This window comes from Equus caballus, chromosome 28 (genome assembly GCF_041296265.1).
Source record: "Equus caballus isolate H_3958 breed thoroughbred chromosome 28, TB-T2T, whole genome shotgun sequence".
NCBI lineage: Eukaryota > Metazoa > Chordata > Mammalia > Perissodactyla > Equidae > Equus > Equus caballus.
In genome coordinates this window covers 38,983,427-38,995,832 of record NC_091711.1, presented here as the reverse complement: position 1 = coordinate 38,995,832, position 12,406 = coordinate 38,983,427, and the positions used below count along the sequence as shown (strand labels likewise).

The following is a 12,406-nucleotide window of genomic DNA, read 5'->3' as shown; positions in this document are numbered from 1 at the left end:
CTCCTGGTTTTATCTCCTCATGCCAGTACTCTCTTTAGGGCCTTCCTTGTGTGCTCTCTCTGCGTGGAATGTTCTTCCCCCATAGCTTTTGATGGCTGGCACCTTCTTGTTATCTAGCTCTTAGCTTAAAAGTGACCCTCAGAGCAGAAGCCTTCTCTGGTCTCTCAGTGAAAAATGGCCACTCAGTCCTCCTCAATCCCCTCGCCCTCTTCTGGTTCTCCGAGCAGCGCTATCACTAACCAGCATTTGTCTTGCTTATTGTTCCTCTCTCCTCACCAGAAAATACGCTCTCTGAGAGCAAGAACCTGATCTGTCTTCTCCACCGTCATGTTCCCCGAGCTTCCAACAATCCCGCCACTTAGGAGCCGCTCGACATTTGCTGAATGTGAATGAACTGTGTGTGAGGCATGACGATGGACATAAAGGGACAGTTGAGAAATCCTAAATTACAGGCTGGGAAGAAAGAGAGGCACCGAGATGTCTAAGGGGGAGGCCGGCTCACACCAGTAGCAATGGCCGCAAAGTCAAGGTGGTTTGACAAGAAGCCAGAAGCCTCCCCACGAGTGTGGGGGAGCTGGTACTACATGGCCAGAGGCCTCAGCACCTGGAAGAGATGCCTCTCTGAGCCTCAGTTTCGTCATCCACGAAATGGGGATGATGATATCAACCTCAAACATTTATTCTGAGAATTAAATAGTGAGGTTCAGTATAGGAAAGTGCTTAGCACATAAATGTTAGTTACTTTATTTATTTTTTACAATCCAGAGGCCTGTTATTTATTTGTTTGTTTATTTATTTTACGCCTGTGATGCCTTGAATTCATAGAGAATGGGTTCCAGCAGCTCAGGCTCCTTTTCACCAGTTCTCACGAAGTTTCCTTCTCTGGAAGAGCAGGCTGGTGGTTCAGTTGATCCACGTACTTTCTCTTTGGCTTCCTTCTTTTTCAGATCATTTTCCCTCACATGTTTCAGGGAGCTATCTCAGTCTTAGAGTGCTTAATATGCTTCATGTGCAAAACGCACATTAATTCTCTGGGCAAGACTCTTGCCCTTACCTCGTTTGATGACTACACTGCCAACAGCATGCTGGGTAACATCGTGGACTCTTCCTATTTCGCATGGTAACATTTGTGGGGCATTCCTGTTTGAACAGCGCCTGTTCCCTTGATGTCTACAACATCATTCTTGTAGACTTGCATGTATGTGGTCAAAGGAACAACTCCACGTTTTCTAAAAGGCCTAGAGAACGCATAGAGGGTCCTTCTCCTCTTTCTCCTTGTGTTGGTCATTTTGGTGAATTACTAGAACATGGCGGTTCCCACTGAAAGGAAGGTGCTGCTGATTGCTTGATTAATTTTGCGCCCACACTGTCTGTTTTGTGCTGTGAGTCTGAGTAGGCAGAAGTAGAATTGCTGGAGAATGATGAGAGATTAGGAAATAGGTCTTTGACGGGAGACTCTTCCATCCTTGCTGTGGTTGGGTTTCGTCAACACAGACCCTGATCCAGAAACATGGGTGCAGTGGTTGATTTGAGTCATGATCTCAGGAAGCACAGTGAGGCAGTGGGGACAGAAGACAGGAAAGGAAGGAAAGAGAGGAAAAGGTACACTCATGAGCCAGTTACCACTGTGGGCAACTGGGGCTCAGTCTCATTGTGGATCCCCTGACCGATGGTGTAGAAATACCTTGTAATTGTCCTACCGAGAGGTGAGGAAGATGGGAACCTTATACACCAACTTCTGTGGCTCCTTGGTGAAGGGGTTCCCTGGAGGTGCTCCTGGAACCCTTGGCTCCATGGCTCAAGGATGCTCCTGCAGCCAGAGAAAGCCCTTCTGGCAGGTGTCCGAGTTAGGAAGCAGGTGACACTGTGAGAAGTGTCTGCGGAACCCACAGGTGAATCCCATGGTAGGCCAAGGGGACATGTGTGTGACAACAACAGCATCTGCTACTTCTCCTTTGGCCTTTGGGTACAGATTGGGAAAAGTGAATCCCACGTCTTCATTTCCCCCCTGGGAGAAGGAGTGTAGTAGGTTGTATTATTATTTTAAAATATGCATTGCCTCTCCCTCAGGAGGATTAAACATCCCCACCCCATTGAAGGCAGGCTTGGCCATGTAACTTGCTTTGGCCAACGGAATGAGAAGAGAATACAGGTATGTCCCTTCCATCATATGGTCCACCACTCTCCCTCCTTTCCTTCTGCCACAGACCAGTAATGACCAAGATATGGACCAATCCATTGGCCTTGGTCCCAGAGTGAAGATGACATACAGCTAACCCACAATGGATATGTGAACAAGAAATCTTTGTGGTTGTAAGCCACTGAGTGAGAACTTAGAGGTGTTTGTTCCTGCCACGTCCCTTAGCCAAAGCTGACTGACAGAAGGCGAGATTTATCTGATGGGTGATTTGGGAAGAAGAACTAGACATGCGTTGGCACAGCTCCTTCCTTACTCTTCCTTCAAGTGTGCTTGACTCTGAGGGGCGGATTTCTGGTTAGCTTTCTGCCATGCAGGAAGGAGCCTCTCCCTGTTGGGGGCAGCTTGCGGTTTCCCAGCTATGCCCGTGGCTTGGTGGTTGAGTCTGTCTAATTCAGCACATCCATTTGGCTGCACATTCAAACTTCATGTTTATCAGTAATAAATTAAACATTTTTATGTCCTCTCTATGCCTCTTGTATCTGTCTCTAAATTGTTTCCTGACTTGATAGGGAAGAGAAGCGCTATTTATTAAACCCCTTGAAGCCCCCAAAGTCTTCATGATTCCAAGTCTTAGGGACAGAATGGCTTTTTCCAACTTATTGGCTTCTGCCTACCTCTCTTGGTGGCATTTTCCATGCTCAGTTTCATTTTGTATGTTAATGCCAATAGTAAACAGGAATTGAAATCTTACATTTGTGCGTTGGTAAGCATGTAGAGCACAAAATTACAGGGGTTCTGGCTGATAAGCTCTGTTTTAAGTCATAAAGGTGGGAATGGAGAAGGATGCACGTCTACTGGAAAATTGTTTCCACCTTGCCTTCTCACCATTCCCTACTTCCTTTTTTCCTCTTCTCTATTCTTCATCTCTGCCTCTTTTGCTCTTCCCTGTAAAACCTAAAATAGTAAATGTCTTGGGTTTAATCAGAGTTGATAGGTTAATGGATTTTTCATTCATTCAATCATTACTTATCAAGCATCTCAGTATGCCAGGTATTATGCCAGGGTGGTTGAAAGAAGAGATTGGAGACATCATTCTTCTTTTCTTTCCCATCATTCTCCTTCCACATCAAGCTCTGAATACTGTGCAAAGCTACTACTTAATCTTTTCTTAGAATTGGTGTCATTTTATGCATCTTCAGTTTCATAGATTTTAACGGTCAAGCTTTTGATTCCCAATCTCTGATCTTTTAATTTGTTGATGATGGGGTAGAACAATATGTAGGTATTTCATTCATCAGAGTAAGGAATGTAAGCTGCTGTACGCCACCACCCACACCATCCCTACCCCCCAAACCTCAGTGGCTCAACACAATGAAGTTTCATTTCTCATGCAGCTCTCCTCCAACCGATGACTCAGGTACCCAGGCCCAGTTCCTCTTGTGCTGTTACTGTTTTTAGCTCACAGGTCTCCACAGCTGCTGCAGGGAGGAAAGAGAGGGCTACAGGATGGGCGGGGATGCTTTTAGGGGCCAGGCCTGAAAGTGGCCTCTGCCACTTTTAGCCACATTCCATTGGCCAGAACGTTGTCATACGTCCCCATCCTGACTGCAAAGCAGGTGGAGAACGGTGTCCCTGTGTTCGCAGGAGGAAGAATGGGTGTAGAGACTGTCTTTGCCACAGAAATATTAACTTAGGTTCTGTCGTCCCCCCGCTCCCAGGTATCTTCCACAATTCCCACTCTCCCTCTCTTTCAAGAATAAAGCTGTTACAGTGGAAATGCAAAGAGAAAGGAGAGCCAGGACTCAGATTTTGAATTTCAAAATAGACTTTTGAAATGCGTTGGCTTGAGAGAAAAATTTCTGTGTTTTGAAAGCTTGGTATTTTTGACTCCCAAAGTCTAAACTCTGTATGACTCTGGTCATGAAATCTACGCCCTACAAAACTTAGAGATTTTTTTCCAGAAATAGAATCAGCCAGGACCAGTCTCGGCCCCCACCCAGGAGAGGTAGATGTGGCAAGGGCTGAGGGAGAGAGAGGGCGGCACAGAGGAGAACAACAGAGCTGCAGTCTCCTATGGGTCTCTGGGGGACCCCTGCCTCCTGCCTCCTCCCAGATGGAGCGTTGGGGAAGACAGAGGGAGAAACAGAGCTCCAGGTGGGGGTGGCACCTGGAGGGAGAAGAGATCAGAGCCTCGCCTCCCGTAGGCAGGCCTGCTGAGGGCATATTTGCACTGTTCCCCTCCTGCAAGGGTATGAGGAGTATGGATGCCTCCTCATGTGTCTACGCAGCAGGGGCCCAAGGCAGCCTCTTGGAGACTCCCAAGGCCCCGGAGCAGTGTAGGAGCAGCCAGGGTTTCCCCATGCCCGTGGCAGAGGTGTGAAGCCGACAAGACAGAGCCTTTCCTGGAGAGGCCCTGATAAGCTGCACCCTGGGTGGATCAGTGACTGAGGAGCAGACAGGACAGCTCAGGGGAGGCCAGCTGGGATGGATATCGACAGCCAGTCAGGGACCCAGAGGAAGATATCTGAGCAGGTGCCAGTAGGGACAATAAAGACCCAATGCCTCGATGCAGCAAAGGTCCAGGGGCTGATGCCCCAGGTGGAATGTACGATCAAGACAGTTCTGTTCTAAAGTTAAACTGTTTTTGTTCCCCCTTCCCCATGAGATTTGGATCCTCCCCTCAAACTAAAACACCCTACAAAGTCCCCAAGGACAGGGTGAGGCGCAAAGGGGCAGTGGACCTGGAGTAGGGAGATAAGAGTTCCTTTGTCAGTAACCATCTGTGTGACCTTGATCCTGTCGTGTCACCTCTCTGGATCTCAGTTTTCTCATCTGTAAAATGAGATGTAACATTACCTGCTTTGCAGACATATTGTGAGGATTAAATGCAAAAAAAAAGCTCCTAGTTCTGGGCCTGGCATGCATTAGGGGCTCAGTGGCTATCTGAACCTTCCTGGCCTTTCCCTTCTGAGGTCATTTCTAATTTAAAACATGATTCTTCTCAGGAAAGATGGATACACAAGGTTATGTATACTGGAGCATGGAAAATAAAATAAAATAAAATGCCTTCCCCCACTCTGTAAGGAAGCAATAAAAACCGAGGGCAAGGCACAAAACAGACAATGAAAACCTGACTTGAGAGCGGGGTGGGGGCTCGGGGGCAGGGTGAGGGCGGTGACGGCACTAAATGAAAAACAACAACTCAATACCCTGCTATCATCCTTCATCAAACTACAGAAATAGAAACCAGACAAACACATTATGTGAAGGGCAAAAGGGTTGGCAAGGTTCTGGCCTATAGGAAAAACCCAGGTTCAATAATGCCACGAGCAGAGGGAGGTAGGGAAGTGAGGTCAAAGTCAATAGCGGGGTTTGTGTCCTGACGGCTGGCTTTACAGTCCTAATGAGGCCTAAACATCACACAGTCCTTTTTGGCTGAACTCAGTTTCTCATGAGGCTCTGTATCTGCTCTGGCAAAAGCCGGCCACATGGCAGGAGTGGTTTCCACTTCCTCTGGCCGATGAATTATCAAGGGTATTCTCTGACTTTCTTTTTTGGGAAAAGAAAGCTTTGGAGTAGAAAATGCTCTCTTCTATTTATATCTACTCTTCTCTCTCTGATCAGAGAGATGATACATTTTGGGGAAGGACTCAGGCCCCCAGTGCTCTGTCTTTATTTAGAAGGGGGCATGGTTAAGATGGCATTTCTAAGATCATCCGCTCTGCTCTCGGTCTTTATCTGGTCTTTCAGGGAGGGTGTGAGATCTAGGGTTGTCTTTTTGAATGTTTTCAGGATTGTTGGAATAGCCACACATTTTGTGTCAAGCTCTGTGCTCGGTGCTAGGGACACAGAAATCCAGTAAGGGATTAAGAAAGTGCTCATGTTCTCAAAGAGCTTATAAATACAGAGATTTGTACCACCAGCTTGTCTGACGGCTGTCGGTAACCAGAGTACGGGGTTAAGAATAACTGGCTTTTGACTAGATCTTTCATACGATTATATCCTATGGGCCCACAATCGCCCTGTGGCTAGGTGCTCGGGCACCCACTCACCTCTCAGCCTCAGTGTGAGGACCACAGCTGGTCCAGTTCCAGTCCTCTGGCTCCAAGCCCTGTGCCAGCACCTCCTTATTGGAGTTTTCTCCTGGTGAATAGTGCTGGCCTCCTCCTAAGCCTTCTCAGGCACACAAGAATTTGCTCATTTTTTATCAGAAACTATATCCTGCTCCCATTTCCTGCTCTTGCTCATTTTTAAAGACCCAGATCAAACACAACATCCTTGGTGAAGCTTGTCCTGTCTCCCCCAGGCATGGGGAGCTCCATCTTCCTATAGCTCCTCTAGCTTTTGGCATATAGAATAGTCATATTAATAAGGATAATAGGAGTAACGTAGTAAAAAGGTCTAAGTTACCATTTATTGAGTGTGTCTATGAGCCAGGTGTCATGCTAAGTGCCTTACATGCATTATTCAATGCTCAAAAGAACCCGCGGGAGATACTGTGATTATCCTCGGTTTACAGATTCTATCAGGTAGGAGTTGCGTTTGGCTGTGTGTAGCAAACTGTCCACAGTGGCTTCACCAAATGGGAACTTATTTTGCTCAAATAACAATAAATTAGAGGTAGATGGGCTAGGCTGCTGTGATGGGTCCGCAGTACCACCCCTAGCATGTAGCTTTTGTTACTGTGGACACAAGATATCGGCTGTTTTTCCAATCTGTGTTCCAGTCAGGAGGAGGGGTAAAGGACAAAGGGCAAAGGATGAAAGAGCCTTTTCTTCCTGCGGTTTTCTCTTAATCGTTGGGAAGGGACGCTATCCCCTACCTATATCTCCCTGGCCAGACTGTGTCATGTGGCCACGCTTAGCAGCCAGGGAGCCTGAGAATTCTCTTTTTCCTCCTTTCTCTTTTTAAAGCTGGGCAGATTTGTGCCCTGAACAAAAATGGGGTTCTGCTGGTAAGGAATAAGAGGAGAATGGATATTGGGTTGGGAACTACCAACGCTTGTCATACAAATGAAGAAACTGGGCCTTAGAGACGCTAAGGATCTTGTCCAAGTTCAGAGATATGGCCAAGTCAGGCTCAACCCCACATCTGTTTGACACCAGAGGCCATGTTCTCCTCCACAATGAGAGATGACGTCCTTATCATGGTGCATTACAGTTGTCTTTTTATTTGTTCATCCCTGCTGCCCTAGACTGTGAACTCCTTGGTACCAGGAATCAATTTTATTCATCTTGGTATCCCGCACTTTTGCTCACAGTTTGTCAAAGGGAGAAATGAATAAATATTAGGACTTCAGTAGTTTCTGCAGCTAAAAATTCTCTCAAGGAAAACATTCTTCAATTGTCCTCTTCCTTTGTAGTGTTTTATAATCACCTGTTCCCAAACAGGTAGCTGCAGATGTATATGAAAGAAATGATCCTGGTCTTTGCGCCATGGGCACATTGGGCCGCTTCGACTATTTATAGGCTTCTCATCTCTCTCTCCCTGAGTGCTTAAGGCTTGTTTACAGGGCAGGGTCCAGTTTCTCTTTGTTCTGCCTGGTCATTCAAACATTCCTATCCCGCATTGCTCTATTTCTTGGGGAAATGTGTGCTACTTGAATAACAATAATTTGAGTCACAAGCAGTCCTGATCCCAAATATCATTACTTGCTGGGTCATGGAGCAGCCCAGAAAGGGCCCAGCGTCATTTTGATTTCAGTATTTTGGCAAGGCAGGTGGAAAGGAGAGGAGGATTCTTAAGATACTAGTTTAGAAAGTCAAATTTTCTGAAAACCAACCACTGAGGTCCCTAGGTTAAAAAAAAAAAAATGCCATTGTTGTTTCATAGGCTGCTAGGAAACATTCTGATTTTTCTTCAAAGCCATAATGCTCTGAACAGGATCAAGGCCCATCTGCTGTGGGGTACTGCCAGCTGGGACCCTTGAGTTAGGCTGGGGCTGCCTAATTCAGCTCAAGAACAAGCTTGCAAGCACTTGGACTTCCCACTTAATGGTCCAAACAGCTGATTAAGAGATGTCTGGGCTTCTCTTTCCAACCTCATGGACCCCCATCAGTAGCTTGCTATCACTAAACACAGGAGATGATAAATATTTAGCATGTATTAAGCAGTTCCTATATGTTAGGCTCTGTGCTAAGTGCTTTATTTTGTCTCATTTCATCCTGAGAACTATACTGGACTATTATTGTTATCTTAACAACAAGGAATGCAAGGCTTAGTGAAAATAAACGATTTGCCCAACACAGTGGTTGCACCAAGGGGTGACTTGGGGAGCATTGTCTGCCCATTCTAATCTCTCGCGGCCCCACTGAAACCACCTTATGCAACTTAAAAAACCCAATGGTAGTGATAATGATATCCTTTGATATCTCAGCAATAATCTTTTCAGGAAGGTAGTATTATTCTCCTAATTTTCAGATGAAGAAACTGAGGCACAGAGAGGCTAAGTAGCTTTTACAAGACACCATGACTTGTAAGTGGCAGAGCTAAAACTTGGGTACCTTTATTGATCTATAACACAGCCTAGGTAGAAACAATGTGTTCGCTACGAAAACTCTAGTCTTCCCTTCCAACCGGTCTGTAGGCCCTAAACCCCTTCTAGGCAGAAATTCATGTCATCACTGGTCCAACATCACATGGGCAAAGCCTGGATTCAAACCTGGGTTGGTCTGACTCCCACACAGGGATCGATCGTTACCACTGTGCTGTTCCAGCAATTGCCAGGTTAAACCCAAGTTCAAAGGACAAATCACGGACCCATCTGGAAACGACTTTAGAAATCATCTAACCCAGGTTTCTCAACCTCAGCACTGCTGACATTTTGCGCTGGACAACTATTGTGGGGACTGTCCTGTTTATCATAGGATAGCGAACAACATTCCTGGCCTCTAATCACTAGATGCCAGCAGCAGCCCCCAGTTTAACAACCAAAAAAGTCTCCAGATGTTGACAAATGTCCTGCCGGAGAGGGAAAGGGGCAAAATCACCCCTGGTTACCAACCGCTGATCTAAACCACCTCATTTTACATGTGATGGAGTCGGGGTCCAAAGAGATGAAGTAACTTGTTTAAGCTAGCTAGTAGAATCCAGGTGGTTCATGCAACATCATTGTCTCCCTCTAACGTACAGGGCACAATATGGACCCAGAGAAAATAGATGCCCTCGTGTCCGGTACGAAAGAGAAACTATTACACGAATATCTCTAATTGCACGAAGTTGGTAAGCAACAAGGTGTTACACAGGCAGCAAAGTGTAAAGAAAGGGAATATGATCTGGTGTCCTGAGATGTGGATCTGCCACTTTTTCGCTGCAGGACTTAACCAATCTTCAGGTTCATCATTAATGAAACAGAGATCCTGGGATCTGCTCTGCCTACACCATCAGCTTCAAAACGGGTCTGTGAACGCATTGTGTAAACTGTAAAGCTCTTAAAAAGAGCAGATATTATTAAGATGATCAGGAATGTGATAATAATTACGATCAGAGTAAAAACTTTGAGAACTGAGGAGAGCCATAGAGTGGTGGCTTCACTCCTGAACCTTCCAACTGGAGATCCCCATTCTCCTGCGGGAGAGTGAGCAGACCGAGTCCCCTCCCACAGAGCGCCTCTCCCACCGCCTGAAACCAACGTGGCCAGAAGGGCGAACCCTGCACAGCTCTTCGGCCCGGCGCCCGGGCCTCTCAAGCTCCGCCTACTCGAGGCTGTGGCCCCGCCCTCAAAGGAAACAGACTCCGCCCCCTCCGTGCTGGCTGGAACTCCAGCGACTCGGCGCCTCCAGGACCATCCCTCGCCCGTGCCGGAGATTCCCGAACTTCCCCGATCTCTTCCCGGCCTCTTTCGGGCGCCCGGAGCGACGGCGGCGGAGATCGCCGAGGGGCACTGGCCCCGCCCCCTCCGCCGGCTCGGCCACCGCCCCCTCCGTTTCCCCCGCCCCGCCCCCTCCTCCCGCGCGGGCTGGAGTCCCAGATCCCGGTCCCTCCCTCCTCCTTTCTCTCTCCCCGCCTTCCCGGGGCTGCCACAGTGGCGGGTCGGCGGATCCCGGCCAGTCAGCTCGTTCCTGCCTCGGGCCCCTCCTCCCCCCAAATCGGCACCCCTCCCCACGCCTCGGGAGCCGGACCGCCCCCTTCCTCCCTCGGCCGGCGTGGGGTGAGGGCCGGTGTGAGGGAGCGAGCGCGGGCCGGCGGGCGGGCGCCGCGAGGGCGAGAGGCGGGCGGGGCGCGCAGCGGGCCGGGCCGGGGGCGGCGTGTGCGCGGGGGGGCGCGAGCGAGTGCCCGTCGCGACCCGCCGGCGGCCCCGAGCAGCGCAGCCGGCGAGCGACGCGCGGCGAGCGCCAGGCGCGGAGGGGCGGCCGGCCCGCGCGCGCGCACGCACGCACGCAGGCGGGGGCGGGGGCAGGCGCGCGGCCGCCTGTCGCGACAGTCGGGGCCGAGGCCCAGGGGGAGGTGGCCTGTCGCGGGTCGCCCGGCTCCCGGAGGCGAGGGGGGCGCGGGCGGATGGCGGAAGGCGCCCAGCCGCAGCAGCCGCCTCAGCTCGGGCCCGGCGCCGCCGCCCGGGGGATGAAGCGGGAGTCGGAGCTGGAGCTGCCGGTGCCCGGAGCGGGAGGAGACGGAGCCGAGCCCGGCCTGAGCAAGCGGCCGCGCACCGAGGAGGCGGCGGCCGACGGCGGCGGCGGGATGCAGGTGACCGCGCGGGACGGGCGCCGGTGGCCGCGGGGGCGGCCCGGGGCTCCCGGGCTGGAGGGGCGGGCTTCCAGGGGTCCCGGCTGGGCGGTGGGAGGGGCGGGTCGGGGCCTGGTTGGGAGGTGGGGCGCTCCGGCCTGGAGGCGAAGGGTGCGGGAACCCCTGTGTGCCCACGAGGGTCCTGATTCCAGAGGGGACCAGGGGGCACGACGCGTGACTAGGTTTTGGGGGGAAATCGAACATGGTTGAGATGGATTCCATTTCTCCCAGCCCTTCCTTGGTTCCTTGGGGGGGAGTGGGAGCCGGGAGATCCTGGGTCTGTTGCCCAGAGAGCAGCTGGACCGAGTCGAGGACGGGGGGACAGTGGTGGGAAACCTCCCAAGAGGGAGGAGTACCTTTTGGCATCCTCGACACACACTGGGATGGGGAAGCAGCGGCATATAAAGGAGAGGGGGTGGAAAGCGAGAAAACTCCTCGAGAGCCCAAAGGGGATGTGGCTTGGGTTGTGGGTTAAATCAGTTACACAAGGAGTGTGAGAAGTACAAGGAGTTGGGTAGTGTTGGGACACCGTGGTGCTCGTCTCATTAACTTTATGGAGCATGCTTATGAGTCTGAAGAGAGACGCGGGACATGCCCCTCCTGTGCTTTTGCCAATTGCATCTTGGACCAGCTCTTTAATGTCCTGGGGTATAAAAGAAAATTTATAGAGCTGTTAGAGACTGGATTCTGAGTCGTGGACTCAAGCATAAGCTGGTAGATTTGGGTAGGGAATGAGAAATGGAGCGATGATGTCACTTGACTTTGAGGAAGACCGTGAAACGTTTGTACGTTGTAGGATTTGGTTTCTCTTCAGAAAATACTTTCTATGAAATGGTGGGGCTCACCTACCAGCAATTGTTTAGCCATCTGCCTCATTCTCTTAGAATCGTAGAATGTTAGAGATAGAAGGGACCAGAGACATCATCTTTTCCAGGGCTTCTTCCTGGATAGACTTGGAAGATTCTTCTGCAAAATAGTTTATGTGCACTTTTTGGTGGGGGAAAGTCAGTAGTTTTCATCACTTTTTTGGAAGGGGATTCAAATCCCTAAATGTTTTAACCATCTCATTTTGTAGATGGGGAACCCAAAGTCCAGAGACTAGTGACTTGCCTAAGGCCACCCAGTTAGCTGGTAGTAAAGCTCAAACTAGAAGCCTCATCTTCTGATTCCTATTTCTGTGCTCTCTCCATTACACCACTCTTGGAAATCTCTGCAGCGCCAAAAGATTTCCTGTGCTCTGGTCCCTGCTCTGCACGGCTCTGCCTGACTTCCTGTGTTTGAGAGGGAGCTGTGTGGAAGCCTGGCATGTTTGCTGTGTGCTTCTTCGTCTCCTTTGCAGAGGCCACTCTGTTACTTGTGTTGATTTGGGTAAAGTGACCCTCTTGGTGTTTATTTTTGAATTCTTTTGTTTTGTTTGCCTGCTTTTGTTCTCCATTAGAACTCTGTCTGGCAGACGGATTGGGAGAAGTCAAAGCTTAGGGCCGTAGAAAAATAGAGAGGGATATGGGGAGGCTTCAGGGGAGGTGGGTTAACATTGGATGATAA

General features: G+C 49.7%; 1 protein-coding gene and 1 pseudogene across 20 annotated transcripts in view; one reads left to right on the top strand and one right to left on the bottom strand.

Annotated features, from left to right (window-relative positions):
* Positions 1-797: 797 nt before the first annotated feature.
* On the bottom strand, positions 798-1,288 carry LOC100069374 (large ribosomal subunit protein eL21 pseudogene; annotated as a pseudogene).
* A 9,212-nt stretch (positions 1,289-10,500) lies between these two features.
* The window catches only part of RBFOX2 (RNA binding fox-1 homolog 2), a 265,092-nt gene continuing 263,186 nt past the window's right edge, over positions 10,501-12,406 (top strand). For 7 of the 20 annotated variants that reach the window (XR_011433673.1, XM_023631636.2, XM_023631634.2 and 4 more), the window contains exon 1: positions 10,508-10,822. Coding sequence is in view for 18 of the 20 variants with exons in the window: in XM_023631636.2 (XP_023487404.1) it covers positions 10,637-10,822 (186 nt within the window). In the remaining 2 variants the exon portion in view is untranslated. Of the gene's footprint in view, positions 10,823-12,406 lie in introns of all 20 variants that reach the window. The other 13 variants (XM_070254230.1, XM_023631629.2, XM_070254236.1 and 10 more) reach the window with 8 other exon arrangements.